Source organism: Homarus americanus, unplaced genomic scaffold (genome assembly GCF_018991925.1).
Source record: "Homarus americanus isolate GMGI-L3 unplaced genomic scaffold, GMGI_Hamer_2.0 scaffold49667, whole genome shotgun sequence".
NCBI classification, from domain to species: domain Eukaryota; kingdom Metazoa; phylum Arthropoda; class Malacostraca; order Decapoda; family Nephropidae; genus Homarus; species Homarus americanus.
In genome coordinates, this window is record NW_024738608.1 from 9141145 (window position 1) to 9159401 (window position 18257).

Genomic DNA, 18257 nt, shown 5'->3' on the forward strand with positions numbered 1-18257 from the left:
TCTGGGTGCTGGGGAAAGTTTTCCCAAGAGTCTAAACTACGCATCTCATCTTGCACAGACAAACACTCTCCCATTACATTTAGACTGTGGGTACGAGTGAAAATATTTACGGCTAGCGAAAAAGTGTATAAACTTTTATTCACAGCATCTGTTCTAATATTGTTAAGAGGGGTGAATTTGATACCATAAAGATTCTGAACAAATTCTCTACAAGACGGTTGCAATAAAAGATACTTAAACAAAATATTTTGACATGATTATATGATGACGCAATTTTTTTTGAAAAAACGTAAGAAATGTTGATACCGGAGTCTGTAAAAGCAGTTCTAATTAACCCATAGCTGGTCGTCCCGTACATGTATCGTATGACCCGTCAGTGGCATTTAACAGTCTTCTCTCAGTCACACCATGGCACTCGCTGTTGAAGAACGAGTGTTTCTCATCAAATTACATCAAAAACGTATCCCTTAGGTAATGTTAAATTGCATTTAAAAGTCACTTTGGTAGTCATACAAAGCCTTCAAAATCAATGATATGGAAACTGGTGAAGCAGTTCAGAGAAAAAGGCTGTGTGATGTAATGTTCGAAGAGAAACACGGATTTTTCCACAGTGAGTGCCATGGAGTGGCTGGGTGAAAACCATTAAACACCATTGATGGGTCACACGATACCTGATAACTCTCAGGATCAAGTCCTGTCTTGTTGTAACATTAGGCTACATTTAAACAAAATATTGGGTTCCTAACCAACATAGTTTTCACTGTATGGGAAGAGTTTGGGGTTCTAGAATAAACAAAATCACCATGTACATTACTGAACTCTTCTGGGTTAGTCATGACCATCTGCAACTGTATGGAAGACTCCATCACAAAAGACTGACTGGTATTACAGGCTGATCTAGTTGGACATGCACACTTGGAAACCTTTGGAGAGCCCAGTATATAATATTATAATCGGTGACAGGTGATGAAATGACCAGCAGGAACCCAACGCACATCAAAGAAACATTACTTTAAGACACTAAGATGTGAATACCAGAATTTTAATCTAAAAAAATATTAAGGTGTGAATTAAAAAAAATTAAAGTTCAAACCCATTAGAAAGGATATTAATATATTTCATTACCAATCTATACAGCAATGTTTGTGGTTTAATAACCTGAGCATTTTGTAGTCCTAAACACATGTAGAATCTCACCACTGAGCTTACACATGTTCACTCTCTTGTTGTTTATCACCTTCCTAATAAATCAGTTTAAGTACATTATTTGAACAAATCTGTAACCATGGTATTTTGGCAAATAGTGTTTAAAATTTGTATTTCCTTTCAACTTTTACAACGGTACAGTACTTCTAAGCTCTCTGGTTAAGGATCTAGGGTCAGAGATATAATTCAGGCATTTATTCTTCCTGCTACCTTTGGATACCATTACAGTACTTTTCCACTCGCTTTAAATTAATCTTCTAATACAGTTAAACACACTGCCAGAAATGTGTTGCTTTACAATTGTTTTGAAACTTATATAACCCCTTTTAATATATTTTATATTTTTAATAAGGAAATGTTTTATTTTAACTAAATTTAGAGAAGAATGAGGCACTCACCTGAGAGCATTAAGAAGGTTTTCTGAACTTGATGCAGGTTGATCTCTCAACACTTTCACACATCCTTTCACCTGTAACAAATACAGAACATTAATGCAGGGACCCAAGTACATTTTTTTTCAACATATGAGAATGACTTGGGGAAACTTTCCACTACATTTTGAAGGGTAAACATTGTTTGATGAAAACATGGTGTAACTGGCACACCTCACACAGCTAGAACTGCCTCAACAACACATCCAACTGCGTGGTCTAGCGAGAAAAGGTTTTGTTCATTCCGGTAAATTTGTCAGCGCAGGCAACCAGCGCCGACAGGTTTCAACATGCTTCTACTTGAAAGCATGGTCACATTCATGACGCTTGTCAGCACCAATCAGTTCTGGTAACCTGCAAGTGGGTAACCTGCTTTCTTTATGCTTTTACACTTAAACATATCGTAAAAAGGGATAAAAACACGGAAGGCAGAGCATTCCACAGTTTGGCTGTGTGAGGAAAGAAGGATACAGTATACAGTAGAACGACGATTTAACGCGAATCAACTTAAGATTATTGAATTAAAGCGACACCCACAATTAAGGACATTGTTCCAATTTAAAGCGAATCTTTCCTATTTTGCGCAAGTCAATCTGGCGCAAGTCAATCTGGCGCATCATATTTAAAATTTTACGCCTAATGTTTCTCTGGGCACGCTACACTGTCCTAAGGGCAAAGCTGTACTGTACATGTACTCAAAATAATGTACTAAATGATAACTAAAATTTTTGTCTAGTGCAAACTATAGCATGTTTATATTGAAATTAATCACAATCTTATAAGAATTCCAGCAATGTAAATTATATTTTCCCCAGTCACTTCTGTGACATTTTATAAGCAAAAAGCAAAACTCAATCTAAAGGACATAAATAAACAAATACAATACATGTAAATACTTCACTAGACCTTTGGCACAACTGTCAAACATATCACTGTCACCTTCCCTCCACCCCCCCTTCCTCTCCCAGCCAGGGTTTGGTGTTTTAGGCTTTCAGTTTTTATCTTAGATAATGTCACAGACTAAAGTTAGAATATAATTTGTATTGCTAGAATCCTTGCAAGACAGCGAATAATTTGAATATAAACGTCATATATTTTGCACAAGAGATAAAAATTTTTGCTCTTTGCATGTCTAATGCAAGCTATAGCATGTTTATATTCAAATTAATCACTATCTTAAAAGAATTCCAGCAATGTTAATTATATTCTCCCTATGTCAGTTCAGTGACATTTTATAAGAAAAACTTAAAGTGACTCTTAAGGACAGATAAATAAATAAGCATCAACTGTCAAACATATCACCTCGCCTCCCTCCCTCCCCCCCCAATCTTCCCAGCCAGTAAACAGACCATTTCGCATCCCTTAATTTTAGCTGTGTTGATTTATGAGTGTTTGTTTTAACATACTACAAAAAACAATGTTTTGTTTATTCTAGAAGGACTGAGGTGCATCTGGGTAAACTTTCAATCTTTTTAGTATTTTGTGTTTCTCTCAAGTACCAAACTAAATTATTCCATTGAAACAACACTTCGATTTAGTGCAAATTCGGTTAAAAGCGACCTTTCTTGGAACGTATCTTGCGTTAAATCGACATCTACTGTACTATAACGGGTTATTCTAGAGTAACCGACCTCCACACAGAAACGGTGGGCACCATGGGCAAGACGTGTGTTACGGATTTAGTGCAAATTCGGTTAAAAGCGACCTTTCTTGGAACGTATCTTGCGTTAAATCGACATCTACTGTACTATAACGGGTTATTCTAGAGTAACCGACCTCCACACAGAAACGGTGGGCACCATGGGCAAGACGTGTGTTACGAGCCTACTTCCTTGCAGGTGGTACACAGGATGCCAAATCCACCGAACATTGCCATTAAAGAGAGAGTAAAGTAACAATGTGGCAAAGAGAAAGGGAAGAGAGATTATTGACTAAAGGAAGAGAGTTTATCTGACGAAATGCCTTTGATGCCACCCTATGTAACAGTTGAACAGAAGAAGAGCCACCCCAGATATGAGAGCAGTACTCCAAGTTAGGACAAATGAATCTCTCATAAACATGCAGCAACTGCTCAAGATTGAAGTAGCTCTGGCATCTGTACAGCATTCCCAGCTTTTGGGAGACAGCTTTAGCAATGTTGTGGATGTGTGACATCCATGACATATTGGAGGAAATGGTGAGGCCTAGCATATCTATTTTGGAATTTGGCAAAATGGTTGCATCCTAAAATGTGATAGGTTGGAGATCTTCTATTTTGAAAAATGTAATTGGTAAATATTGTGTTTTCTTACTACAGTATTGAATTTGACTAAATTTCTACCTCCCCATTTGGAGATGCTGCACAGATCCACATTGATAGATGAAATGATATCAGCTCTAGAAACAGATCTAGTTTGAGAGATAGGGGAAAGGGAAAAATGAGAGGAGTGAGTAGAATCACCAGTGCAAGAATGGATAGAATTAGTATTAGTGTGAAGTAAATCATTGATAAAAAGAAGGAAGAGAGTAAGTGAAAGAACCGAACCCTGTAGAACACCACCATTGGTAGAGAATGAGCGAAAGATCGATCCCTCGACAACAACTGCCATGGATCGGTTTTCAAGGAAGCTAGAAATTAGAGAACAAAGTGGAGGAGAGAAACCATAAGAAGGAAGTTTAGAAAGCAAAGACATGCCATACCCTGTCAAATGCTTTGGAGGTGTCGAGGGCCATGACAGAGGTTTCCCCCTAATCCTTAAGAGAGGATGACCAAAGATGGGTACATTAGGAGAGCAGATAACCAGTAGATCTCGCCTGGCGGGAACCATACTGGTGACCCGACAAAATAAAAAGGCATTAAAGGTGACGGAGAAATTGAGAGTTTAACAGTTTCAAATACCTTAGAGAGTGATGAAGTTTGGGCAATGGGGCAGTACAGGGATTAGAATGGCCACCCTTCTTCAGGATGGGCTGAACCAAGGCATGCTTCCAAAAAGAAGGAAAAATTTGGGGTTTGAGGCAAAGGCAAAAGAGGCGAGCAGGCACAGGGGCCAGAGCTTCAGCACACTCCCTCAGAACACGAGGGGGCATTCCGTACAGGCCAGGCGCCTTAATCACATCCAGATTGGATAACACACCAGCAACCCTAAGATTGGAGATAATAATCAAGTGCATAGGTTCAGAAGGAGTAGCAGGAGGGGTAGAGTTGCCAAAGAGATTGGCTTTACCAAAGGGAGTGTTGGCTATAGAGCTATCAGGTCAAAAAAAGAGAAGGGAAAGAGGGAGTGCAGAAGTTATTACAGATGTTTTTGGTTGAGGATCAGAAGGATTTACTAGAAGAGGAGTTGGTCAGGTCAGCGGTCTTTTTTTTTTTTTTTTTTAATTTTGCTTGACTGTGGGAAGTGATCACTCCCAGTTTGAATTGATTTAATAAAATAAGATTGTGATCAGAAGACCCTAAGGGGGCAGAAATTGAGTATGAATAGCGTGAGGAGTTAGAGCAGCGGTCCACAACCTTTTGCAGGCTCTGGGCCACATTTATCATTGTAAATGTAGTGGAGGGCCTGGGAAGATATTGGAAGCATAATGTATTGTCTAATGGTAGACTCTGCTGCCATATGGCATCACGAAAATTGTGACCAAGTCCCAGGTTGCTGATCTGTCTTTCTGCCTCATTTACACACAATTGCAGGGTCTCAATTGTTTCTCTTACTTTGACAACACAGCATACATACGTATATCGTTTCTCACTATTGATTTTGTTTTCAGTTTTGTATTTCCTTATTGTTCATTATTATTATTATTATTATTATTATTATTACAGTGTTGTTATTATTATTATTATTGTTATCATTATTATTTTATTTTTTAATTTAGTATTTTTATTATAAATTTTATTTACTATGAATTATTATTATTACTGTACTACATTTTCGCCCCCCAGGCCCCAATGTGGGTCAGTGACCTGTGCCCGGGTGGGCTAATCCCCATAGTAAAAAAAAAAAAGAAAAAAAAAAAAAAAAGTGTGGATCTGCATTCAAGAAAATAAAATAATAAATCACAGTCAACCCTCGCTTTACACTGTCCCACATTCCGCGTTTCCACGTTTACGCAGTACCCTGGTGAAACCGGAATGCTCACATTCCGCGGTGCGTGTACCCCTTTACCTTGAGAGCAGCTGGCGAGCCCCGCCATTTTTGGATCCAAACCTCCCGCCATATTGTGTAAGCGGCGCGATCAGGGTGCGCACAAGGTCGCCCAGTCATCAAAACATTACCGTATATCTCGGCCTACAAGGCGACGGGGTGTATAAGACGGCCCCCAAAATTTCCATTTAAAAAGTAGCTTTTGAGCCCTATTCGCTGTATAAGACCGGTACCCCAAATGTGACACTTACCATTGGGAGCTTACTGACCCAGTAGTCCTTTACCAACCATCCCATTGACCAGTGCTGTTTACACATCCTTGGTTTTTTAAAATAAAGCCAATTCACTTCAAGTAATGGCATCAAATTTTACCGGTTGGTGTAGTGTAAACACTAGTGACTCACTTAAAAGTTTGTTATTTAACTTGAACTAATGTCGGTGTCGAATACAATTGTTTCATTTACTTAAAATGGATTTACCGATTTATTTATTTATTTATATCATACTGTAATATATTAAACACACTGGAAGTATTTTCTTTAATTTATAAGCTTGCTTCAGCGAGCTACAGTATTCTAATTCAATAGTGTTTCATTAGGATTTGAGTGAAAAAGATTACTGTACATACTTACTACATACATTTATTACACAAATATATATATATATATATATATATATATATATATATATATATATATATATATATATATATATATATATATATATATATATATATATATATATATATATATATATATATATATATATATATATATATATATTCACAATATTTTATAATTGCAGTCATGTACTGAATATTCTATGTAAAAAATATAAATTTTAAATGAATTATTTCTAGTGTGGTCGACTTCCTACACAAAGACGGGCTATAAATAGCCGTCTTATCTCCCCTCTGTTCTGAGAGAGAAGGTCTTGGTAAATAACTTTTGTTTGTTTATTTTCATTGTTTGTCAAATTTATCATGTTGTATCAAAGTAATATTACTAAAAGTTTTAGGCAGCTACCAAACAGGGAGATTCTACTGCCTGGGAAGATATTGGAAGCATAATGTACAGTATTGTCTAATGGTAGACCCTACTTCCATATGGCATCACGAAAATTGTGACCAAGTCTTAGGTTGCTGATTTATCTTACTGCCTCATTTACACACAATTGCTGAGTTTCAATTGTTTCTCTTCCTTTGACAACACAACATACATACAATATAATGTTTCACCTTTGATCTTTTTTCCATTTATTTATGGTTGGTTATTTAAAATAATGCCAATTCACTTCAAGTATTGGCATCAAATTTTACCCGCTGGTGTACACTAGTGACTCACTTAAGCGTCAGTTATTTAACTGGAACTAATGTTGGTGTGAGTAAAATATTTCCATTTACTTGAAATAGATTTGCCGATTTATTTGTTTATTTATTTAGCTATAATATATTGTAATACATTAAACACACTGCAAGTATTTTCTTTAATTATATACTTGTTTCGCGAAAAAGGGAGGCTACCATTATACCTGGTAGGTGAAGTTGACCAGACATTTATGATCATTAAGGACCAAACTCCGAATCCATGACGTGTCTTCTGTTAATCATTCTCATCCTAAATTTACCACTGTCGGTAGTTTCAAGAATTAACGCAGTCATTTACTGAATATTCTTTGTAAAAAAATTAATTTTAAATTAATTATTTATAGGAGATAAGTATTATGATCAGTAAATATACAGATATGCATTACTGACCACCTCCGAACACAAGGACGGCTAAAAATAGCCACAGGCGGTCACTGTCAAGGTCGCTTTCCCTTTCTCGTCACTGGCAAATGGGGGGGGGGGGTGATGATAGCAGCTGTGTTTATTACCGGGGTATATTGTTCTTTTACGGTATGTTAGACTGGTTTATAATACATTTTTTTTATTTTAATATACCGGTAATCTTCATTTTAATCCAGCTTCCCAAATGTAAGTTTCAGTATAAAATAATTAGTGGTAGGACCTTGTGAGTGGTTTACCATGTTTCCATCACCACTCTTGACACGCTAAACAGCAAAATTTAAGAGGTAAGAATTTTATCTCTGGTGCTTAAGACGACCCCCTAACTTTGGGCTGATTTTTTTTTTGTTCAAATTCCGTCTTGTAGGCCGAGATATACGGTACCGAGTTCTTCACCCGCCACAGCCGGCCCAAGTCAGTGATAGTGATAATTATAGTGAGGATATGGACTTATATGGACTTTGAGGGGTTTGACAAAGAGGCCCTGCAAGCCTCTGTGGTGGATAGTGATACAATTGATACAGGTGAAGGCCAATAATTTGCCCTCTGCCTTGGAACCAACCCCCCATCCCCTTGTGCCCAGCCATCTTTTCTACTAATGTAAGTGTTAAAAAACCTAATATTATTGATATTTCTTTTAATTATTAATTGTGTGTACATACCATCATAAAATTAAGAAGTTATTTTCACTACAACGTAGGTATTGTGTCTGAAAAAGTGGAGTTTGGGGGTCGGCCCGGTCTCTATTTCAATTAATCCCATATGTTATGTTGTTCACTTTACGCGTTTCTCACTTTCCGCGGTACCCTGTGGGTTGAAATAACCACATAAAGTGAGGGTTCACTGTATACTGTACAGTTATTTGCAGTTTTACACATCTAACTGTTACCAGTTTTACAATTACTCTTGGACAGGACGTGTGTATTTACTCCAATGAGAAGGCTGGCTCTCTCTGGGCCCGGCCTGGGGTAAATACTGTACACACGTCCTGTATACAACAAACTCAGGACAAACGTGAAGTCCCCCCCAAACATTGTATCAAGTTATTACATCCAGTATTTTCATTAATTTCACTCTTACAAAGAATCCCAAATAATTCACAATTTTCTAATAAACCCTTGCAGGTTCCATAATATGGTTCCGCGGCCGCCTGAACTACAGGTTGGGACCACTGGGTTAGAGGTATAACAAATATCAAGAATGTCAGCAAGTTGATCGTGTCGATCCATTGCAGAGCCAAGCCCCACTCTGTGATGTACAATGAAAGACAAAAGTAGTGTCGTGAAATTTGATGAAAACATATGCTGAAGGGTTAAAACTTTTGGTTTGCACATTCTGTATTAACAACTGTGTGTGCATGTAACAGAGTAAACAAAAACAAAGAAAATTACATATATCTACCAGAAATTATGAGTGGAAAAACAACATAGCTCAGCCTCGCCTGCTCCGAATGCTACTGGGTGGCGAGTCGGCTATACTATTACATGCCATCTACATGGACTTTATTTCTCGTCATCCCTTATTTACGATATTTCTTGTTTTTGTTCACTTAGCAATGTATTTTTCAAGAAAGCATCCCATTCATGAAACGAAGGATACCTGTACAGTAGTGAAATTAATGTTGGTGAGAAAAAGTATTATCATAGGTATATTTGGGTGTATGTTTTGGGGGTGCAGTACTGTTCCTTAGATGGTACAGGTATTATCTACTCAAGTATATTGACCAATTTTATATTTTTAAATTTTGCATGACAGTTCTCGGTCCCACTCGTGTTATATCGGGTCTGCTGTACTGTACTGTAAATTCTAATCACTATCATTCACTTTGTTATTATAATAAGTTACTTTACTTTACTACAGGTATTTTACAACTAAGCCAAAACAATTACCTGTACAGTACAGTGGTCCCTCGGTTAACGAAATTTCGGTTGTAATGGCCCATGTTTCATAAACATAAGAATTATATAAATGGGTTAATTACATTTGATTTATATACTGATTCATCCCCTGTAACTTTCCACTGGCTATGAGCTGACATGTTCAATGCACGTGATAAGGTGTGCCCACGGGAAGCTGCGTCATACTATGCTGAGTAAAGGCATAAAGTAGCCGGCTCCTGGCCACCTAAAGCAGGCAGTAGCTTGATATCCTTGACTAGAGGAAGACGTTATTTGAGAGCCGCAGTGGATGGCTCTGTCTTCCCTCGAGGGAGGACGACGGGTCTATTCCGTTCTCCCTCGATGGGTCACTACTCAAAGTCTCACTCACAAATGTACATCGAACGGACGTTGATTCACGTCAATTTACATAGACGCCGTCCTTTCTCATCACACTCATAAATAGTGGAACTTACGGTTAATCTACACTCAGGAATTATACAAATAATAATTTTTAATAAAAGAAAAAACTTCAATTGGGTTTCGTTACTAAAGCCCAATATAATATATACATGAACCAACCTGGTTAACATTGGAATTAACCAGCCGGTTCATAAAGGTGGCAGCGACAGTGGGAATGGATACTGAATTCCGGTGTGAATACACATTCTACATAACAAGTCATCAGTGTTTTCCGAAGCAAGAAAAACAAAGAAAAAGTATTTTACAACTAAGCCAAAACAATTACCTGTACAGTACAGTGGCCCCTCGGTTAACGAAATTTCAGTTAACGATTTACCTTCCATAAGAATCTTCATTTCGGTTAACGAACAATTGGTTAACAAAATTCTTATGAAAACGTTTCGACATGTTTTGGCTTGCTCACCAGCTGGAAGATTAGTCTGCCAATACAGAAATTGGTTCTAGGGCTTAAATTTGTTAAATTGGAGTAAATATCAAGAAGGTTGTACTATTCAGTGGAGGAAACATCTTGCGTGTGGGTCTCTTGAACACAGAGTATTTTTACATTTTTACAGTACAATTACTGTATTGTTAATTCTGAAATTTATTTAACGTATTGACAATATATAGTGCAGTGCATTGTTGATTTAAAGAAAATAATCTTGAATTACACCTAGTGAACTTAAAAATTTTATTGTGAAATGACGGCATCAAGCATGGGGTGATTTCTCTTCCATCCCCACTTCCTTCTCCTCCACCCCAACTTCTAATTCCCATCATCATCATCAACCAGGAGCCTTCTACATACACACCTCAAAGTAAGTGTACTTTACTGCATTTTTTTTTTTACTTTGTATGTACTTTTCGGTGAGCTGGAACCAATTACCCAATATCCCATTGAAACAATGGATTCGGTTACCGAAATTTTCGGTTAACGAATGAACTTCTAGAACGAATTGTGTTCGTTAACCGAGGGACCACTGTATATAAAATTTTATTCCTGTAAAAAATCAAAATCATTGTAACAACAAAACTTACATCCACATTTGAAGCTTTGACAAAAGCACCCACAGGATGAACATGGTCGTAGAGGATAATGAGCGCAACCATCACTCGCAAGATGAAGAGCTGTGTCTCCTCACGTTTGAACCTCGCTATTAACTCTCTGAAATAAAAGTAAAAAAAAGGAACTTTAGGCACATACTAATTTTCCATCATTAAGTCATTAAGTTATGTACATAAACTTACTTTAAATGAACTTCCTCTTCCTATATTACAAACACTGAAATATATAACATTACAAAAAAAAAAAAAAATACAATTTAAGATCAAATCTTCATCCCAAGAATGAAAATGACAGCATTAGCAGAGTTAACACCAATAAATCTTATGACTCATCTTGTTCTCATCAACAACTATGTCTCTTTGTGCTATCACTGTGTACGCTGTATCTCCCTGTGAATGGTGTAATGTAGACACAGTTTCAGTCCATGAGAAAGCACACAACCAAAATAAAATTTTAAGTCTCTGTGGCACCTGTAACACAATTTGGTCTCTGCTGGCAGTGGTGCCTTACCAGCTTGCTTGCCAGTTTGCATTCACTTTAAGTTATTTACAACCTCTTCTGCGGTCAATGATGACACTATGAACTGATTTAACTAAAGGCACAGTACTACACTCCCCGGTTGGCCTTAAGCACAGCCGTGACCACAATTCCGTAAAAAAATTAAATAAAAGTTTTGTCAAATGGCAATGACTTTGTGGTTGTAGTCCTCCTGACCTGGGCTGTATCTCCAACTCGGTGGAGATTGAGTTTTCAAAAATACAATCGCGTCTAGCATTAAAAACTCTGCCGCTCAACAACGAAGGCTCGAATCCCGAACACGCTTTGTTACAGAGATGCAACACGACCCAACCCGCAACGTCAGTCCCGTTAATTTACTGTAGCTATAATTTGAGAACTGTATAGCAATAGTTCAACAATTTACCTTAATTATCAGTAATTTATATTTTACGTGTTCACAACTTGCTTTGTAACCAATGAATTTTTCTTCTGGATAAACTTTTGTAATTGTATTCTTTGTTTTCAAATGTTGTACATGTTAAAAATTATTTTCAAGGCAGAGTAACTTCAAGGGGATATGTGATGTTTGTAGCAACTTGGGGATGTGTGAGGCTCTTAAGAGCTATTTGTCTCTGAGGAGGCTGATTGATGCTCCCATAAGGTCTATGTGATGACACCAAAGGCTATCTGTCACTGCTAGGGACTGTGAGGTTGCCAAGGGCTCAGTGCTGAAGCTTGTCTGAGCCCCCTACTATAGGCGAGACACGTCGATCAAGGTACACTGGTACCCTTGCATGATCCAAGTTGGGTTACCCTTATGGGACCCTGTGTACACAGGTAGTAGTACCATAAGGGCAACCTAACCTAGCAGTAACACCCTCTAGTGTCAAACATTACAATAGTAACTTAATGTATCATATAAATAAAAAAATTAATTTTTCGTTGTTTATATTAATCCGAAGAAAGTTTAAAACAAAAGGGTTCCAAAGGCAAAAATGATAGAGCCAATCTTTCTACTTATCCAAAAAGTAGAATATCTACTTACAATCTCAAGAATTAGAAAGATCATAAGTTCGAAGTTAAGAGAACAAAACTTATAAGTAGATACTTACGATCTTTTGAGAATTAGAAAGATCGTAAGTTCGAACTTAAGATAAAAAAATAACTTACGATCTTTTGAGAATTAGAAGATTCTAAGTTCGAACTTAAGAGAAAAAACTTACGATCTTTCTAAATCTCAAAAGATCGTACGTATCTACTTATAAGTTATTTTTTCTCATAAGTTCGAACTTACGATCTTTCTAATTTTCAAAAAATTATAAGTTCGAATTCTCAAAAGATAAGTTATTTTTTACCTTATGTTCGAACTTAAGATAGAAAAATAACTTACGGTCTTTTCAGAATTCGAACTTACGATCTTTCTAATACACACACACTTATTTACAATACAGGTACTGTAAAGGAAATTACTGTCTCTAGAACAAATGGCTCCCTGTCCCACCTGCAAAAATGCAGGCAACTTTAAAACTACCCACAGACATTCTTGGGTACATCCAAGGTGTCATCCGCAAATAACTGAGAACAGCGAAGTAAAAATCTGCGAACTTGGGGAGCATACTGTATATTATAGTGGGTAACTAATCATTTAATACCATATGGAGAAATTGATTTCTCAAATAGGTTTTTCGGTATTATTATTTTTTCGGCCATGCAGCAAATTTTGGTTTAGTTTAGGTTAGATTACGTTAGGTTTAAATTCTGTTTTTTATGTTTTTTCAACGATTCTGACCTTCGGAAAATATGATAAATCTACCACTTTTTCTAATACAGTAAATAAATATGACCTTTATTTCCTATAACACTACTGTAGTAACAACAATGAATCTCCCAAAGTGGCCAGGTCTTTCAACATGAGAAGTTAAACAAAAATAATCAAACTATTAAAAACCTACCTAACCTTTTGTGTTGGACACACAAAAAATGAATCGGTAAACCTGGTTTCATACACAACCAATTGTGTTTACATTTCTTGGATGTGACCAACATAGGACCAATATACATTATTACTGGCGGACTTTTAATGTGGTAACACATTTATCGGGAGATTTACACATGTACAAACATTTTTTCTAGATGTATTTAGGCCTCCCTTGTGACCTAAATGCTTTAGAAATAAATGACGCACTGGCAAAACAGCTAAATAATTTTTTTTTTGTAATTACTATTTGGAATTCTCTGGGTTGGTAAAAGTTAGGTCAGGCTTTCTTTTTTTCTTTTTTTCTGAGAACACCACTACCACCAGAAAGAGCTATTCGATTTCATTTATTTTTCCACAGATATTCTTATCCTTAGAGTAAGTATTTTATTAGAGACGACAATTTTTTAGGTCAATTGATAGTATCACACCGGACTTTATTTTTATATTAAAAATAGTTTTTCCTTTGGTTTTTGAGGAGTTTCGAATGAATTTGATATCCATTTCCTCCGGATATCACTTTTTTTTCAGATACGGTACACACACCCCCTCCCATCCCATCCCCACCCAACAATAATAGTGGAAAAAGTTGGATTTTCTTTCTTTTTCGAATAAATAAAATAAATAAAATACTAACCAACAAACAAAACCTAACTTAACCTAGCCCTCCATTCGTCATGCCCCCACATCTTACCTTAATCTGTAAAACTATTGTGACACCACCAAATATGCTGTTCTTAACGCAGTGTACACTGGTTACTACACTTTGGACAAAGAACTATATTAGGTAATACACCGCATTTTCTAAAAAAAAGAAATTGCCTCACTATTTTTCTGGTGTAACTCTGCAAATGGCGCAAAATAATAATTCTCACAACGTCGGCACAGCTCTTCCAACTCAAACCTCAGCTCCTGACCCACCCACTCAATGTTCATTGGCTAAAACAAAAACAAAAAAATCTTGCCCAATAAAAATACTCCTATCGCTAAAGCCAATAAGAAACTCTCACTTCACCACCCCCCACATACGCTGTAGACGCTTAAGAAGCAAACACTGAGGTGAGCGGGTGTCAGACCTCCTCCACCAGATGTAAACAAGATATGGCGACACTTGTGAATGAGCGAAAGTAATGATCTTGAAAAATTAATATCTCGGTTATCCTTAATTTCCAGTGGAAATATCATAGAAAAACAATGTCTTAGAAGTGTCTAAACATTATGAAACACATATATTAATAATAGCGAAAGAAAGTCTGGTGTAAAGTTATAAATTCACCACTTTTTATACTGATACCTGTAAAAGATAAGAGTAATTTGAAATGAGAAATACTCACGGATTTTCCAACATTCTTTGGCACACTTTAGCCATGGTGGCCAGAGTTTCTGTTGTATTTTCCAGAGGGATCTCCTTGTGCTGGTGAGTGGAAAAAGAATACAATCATACTCTAATACACACAAAAAAGTGAGGGGTGATAATATTATATTTTGGAAAATAAGCTCAAGAAAGCTTATGCATTTAGAAAAATAAACAATTATTTTAGTAAAATTAATTACAGTATTCTTAAAATTAATTTTCTGGAGTTACTCATTTTTTGATATGTTAAAAAACTAATTTTCATGGCACACTTCCCTAATAAAGTTGTCTTTTTTTCATGAAAAGGCTAGGAATAAGTATTCACTGCACAATGAAAAGATGTCCAAACTGATTTCTTCTAAGGACACTTTTGAGCGGGTGAGCTTTATCACCACAGTGTGGAAAGTACTTGACAGTATTATACGAGATGCCAATTGTATTGGCATTCCTTTACAAGTTTGTTTCATAGTAGATGTTCATCTACTATGAAGCAACCTTGTAAAGGAATGCCAACACAGATTTATGCCAGGACGTTCCTGCTTACCACAATTACTAAAGGTGCTGGATGTGTGGACACAAATCCTGGAGCAAGGTGGCAATATCAATAATATATATCTCGACTTTGCCAAGGCTTTCAACAGCATACCTCATGAAAGAATGAAAATTAAACTGGAGGAGTACCGAATTCATGGAACGTCCTACCATGGATCAGAGACTTTCATCATAACTGCAAGTACAGTCTAGTTGTGATAATTTGCGGGTTAGGTACCAAGAATTCATGAATCATCAAATCATGAATTACAGCTAAAATGATGTAAATTGAAATAATTACTTTGGTTCCAGAGGCCCAAAAAATCTCATAATCTGTTCCTAAACTGCTATAACTCTTAAAGCCCGAGTGACATTCCTTTACGTCCACTAAAGTGACCCTGGGTGATGTTCCTCTATGTCCTTAATTTTTGCAGCATAGTTTGAATCTCCAGGCAGTATGAAGTATTTTGTATAAGATATGTATTTACTTGGCAACTCAACTAGCACGTAGCCTTTGTCTCAAGTCTAGTGGTCCAGTTACGGGTGTGAGGTATATTCCTCAGCCACTGAGGCTAGACTCAATACACCGAACTCTATTCATCATGCTGGGGTGTACCTGGCAACTGGTACCTTCAGGTCTTCACCTATCCCAAGTCTATTAGTTGATGATGATGAGCCACCCCTTGATCTTAAATATTTGTATTTCTAGGTCTAGTGTTGGTGTTATAGCCGCTGGCTTCAACTACAGTGCTGGCGTTGCCTTACCCGAACAAACATTAAATCTCTCAGCCTGCAACCACGTGTGCCCCCCCGCCCCCCCCCTCACGCGACCTGTGACCTCGCCAGATGTGGCTGCTGGGGTTTCAGACAAGATGTCCTGATTCTGCCGAGTTATGGTTTAGAGGGTGGCGTGGCCGCCTGGCTTCCATGATACAGATCGCCCTCTCGAGTGATGCTGTGAGGACCAGCCCTCTGCTAGCAGTGGTGAACACCGACTCCCAATCCTGGCCAAGTTTGTGCTGGAACAATTTAGACAGTACTATTGTTCCTTGGAACACCATACTGGTTCGCATTGACCCGCACTTGTAAGTACAGCCAAAGTGATGACATACCCCTCAGTACTGAAATATTGTGGACTAATAATTATGCCTACAGTGATTTCTGCTATAACGCGTGTTTTGATAACGCGAATTTGCTCTAACGCGATTTATGAATTAGGAACGATATTTGTATAACGCGAACGCTTGTTTGCTATAACGCGATTTTTGCTTACTATTTCTCCAATTTTGTGAATATAGTAAAGAAGAATATCAACAAGAAGCGTTCCGGTGATAAAATTCCTGGTGATGATCGTAAAAGAAAGGATATAACACTAGAAGAGAAGCTCGATTTTATCAACCTCAAAATCACCCTTCTCCCCCATCAAGTAAAGTGTTACATTTACTGTATGATTTCATTATTAGATATGAATGTAACATTTATTTAGACCGTGCTATCCTTTGTGTTAGGCTAACTACTAAATTTTTTCGATTTCGAGTAATCTGCACCTAACCCTATTTTCTCCATAAGCCCTGTTATTTCTATTACGCGATTTTCTATAACACGATATTTTACAAGAACACAATTATCGCGTTATAGCAGAACTACCTGTACTCGTTTCTGCCTTATATGGAGCAACAAGACAACGCGGAATGAAGTGTAACTAAGATTAATAGTTATGAACTTTGTATCATGTCACTTTGCTTAATAATCAATTGTAATAAAGATGAAATTGTGTGACTAAACTAATTATTTATCAGAGAGATCACCATGTAATACTAATGAATGCCTTGTTCACTGCAGGTTTTGACCACATCAATAAATATTGAATGCGTCTAAAGGCGGATTTCAATCATTCCCTTTGACTTGCCCGTCACCTGAACGTCCTTAACCAAGGCGTTTACAGTTGGTTTTGCCGCCTCCGCAGTCTGTAACCAACACTTCTGTAGTTGACGAGACTATGTCCCCATGACTTTTTGGCCTCAGGGTAAGGGAGTTTGTGAACATTCTTTGTCTTGCTCCTGTTCTGATATGCCCCATGTAGTTCCCTAGTGCTGCTCTGTGAATTCTTCCTGAAGTTCAAGTTTGTCAGTATTTTAACAAAAGGAAGGACTTACTCCCTCCCTGTGTGTTTCAATCTCTTTTTTTAGAGTATGCCTCCTCTCACAGAAGGACTTTCTCGGTTTACAACGATGGCTCTAAATCGGATGCAGGGGTGGGTTTTGGGGGTAGTCTTTCCCGAATTCTATTGGGATGGTAGTCTCTCCACTACGACATCTATTTTTACAGCAGGGCTGTTGGGTATTTTATTTGTTTAAGATTAGTTTTACCCAACCTCATAGTGATTTTACAATCTTAAGTGATTCTTATAGTGCTCTCCAGGCCTTAGCTAGTATCTCATCTTAGTGATTGATATTTTACAGTGACTGTTTCTCATCCAATGTCAGGGCTGGAAAGTCAGTTTTTGCTGGGTTCTGACCCATGAGAGGGAGAAGGTGAATGAGCGTATTGATGCTGTGGCAAAAGCAGCTGCTTCTTGCCCTGTGGCACACCATTACCCTCTACCTACCTCTCATATGAAGCCAGTAACAAGAGCTGCAATCCGCTTGATTGGGCAACGCAGGTGGTATGCCGTCAGAGCTAACAAGCTCCACAACATCCACCCTGCATTGGGTGCCTGGGGATATCAGGGATTGTCATGCCACCAGGAGACTGCTTTGGCCCACCTCTGTATTTTAATGGAGAGGGCACCCCCTCCTACTGGTCATATTGACTGTTCGACACCTCCTAATGGAGTGCCCCAGTCTCCGAGATCTTCGTAGTAAGCACCTCTCCCAATGCAGGGGGGATGGGTCTTTTCATCTCTCTTTAGTGCTGGGGCGGTGGAGTGGGTTGTGTGGGAGGGAAC

At 37.7% G+C, this 18257-nt stretch overlaps 1 protein-coding gene across 6 annotated transcripts in view; it reads right to left on the reverse strand.

The window, feature by feature from the left end:
- The window catches only part of LOC121874261 (CYFIP-related Rac1 interactor B-like), a 119963-nt gene that overhangs the window by 19997 nt on the left and 81709 nt on the right, over nucleotides 1–18257 (reverse strand). For all 6 annotated transcript variants that reach the window (XM_042378365.1, XM_042378363.1, XM_042378364.1 and 3 more), the window contains exons 7-9: nucleotides 14760–14839; nucleotides 10925–11051; nucleotides 1605–1675 (exon numbers count right to left, since the gene is read on the reverse strand). In XM_042378365.1, the coding sequence (XP_042234299.1) occupies nucleotides 1605–1675; nucleotides 10925–11051; nucleotides 14760–14839 (278 nt within the window). The remainder of the gene's footprint in view (nucleotides 1–1604; nucleotides 1676–10924; nucleotides 11052–14759; nucleotides 14840–18257) is intronic.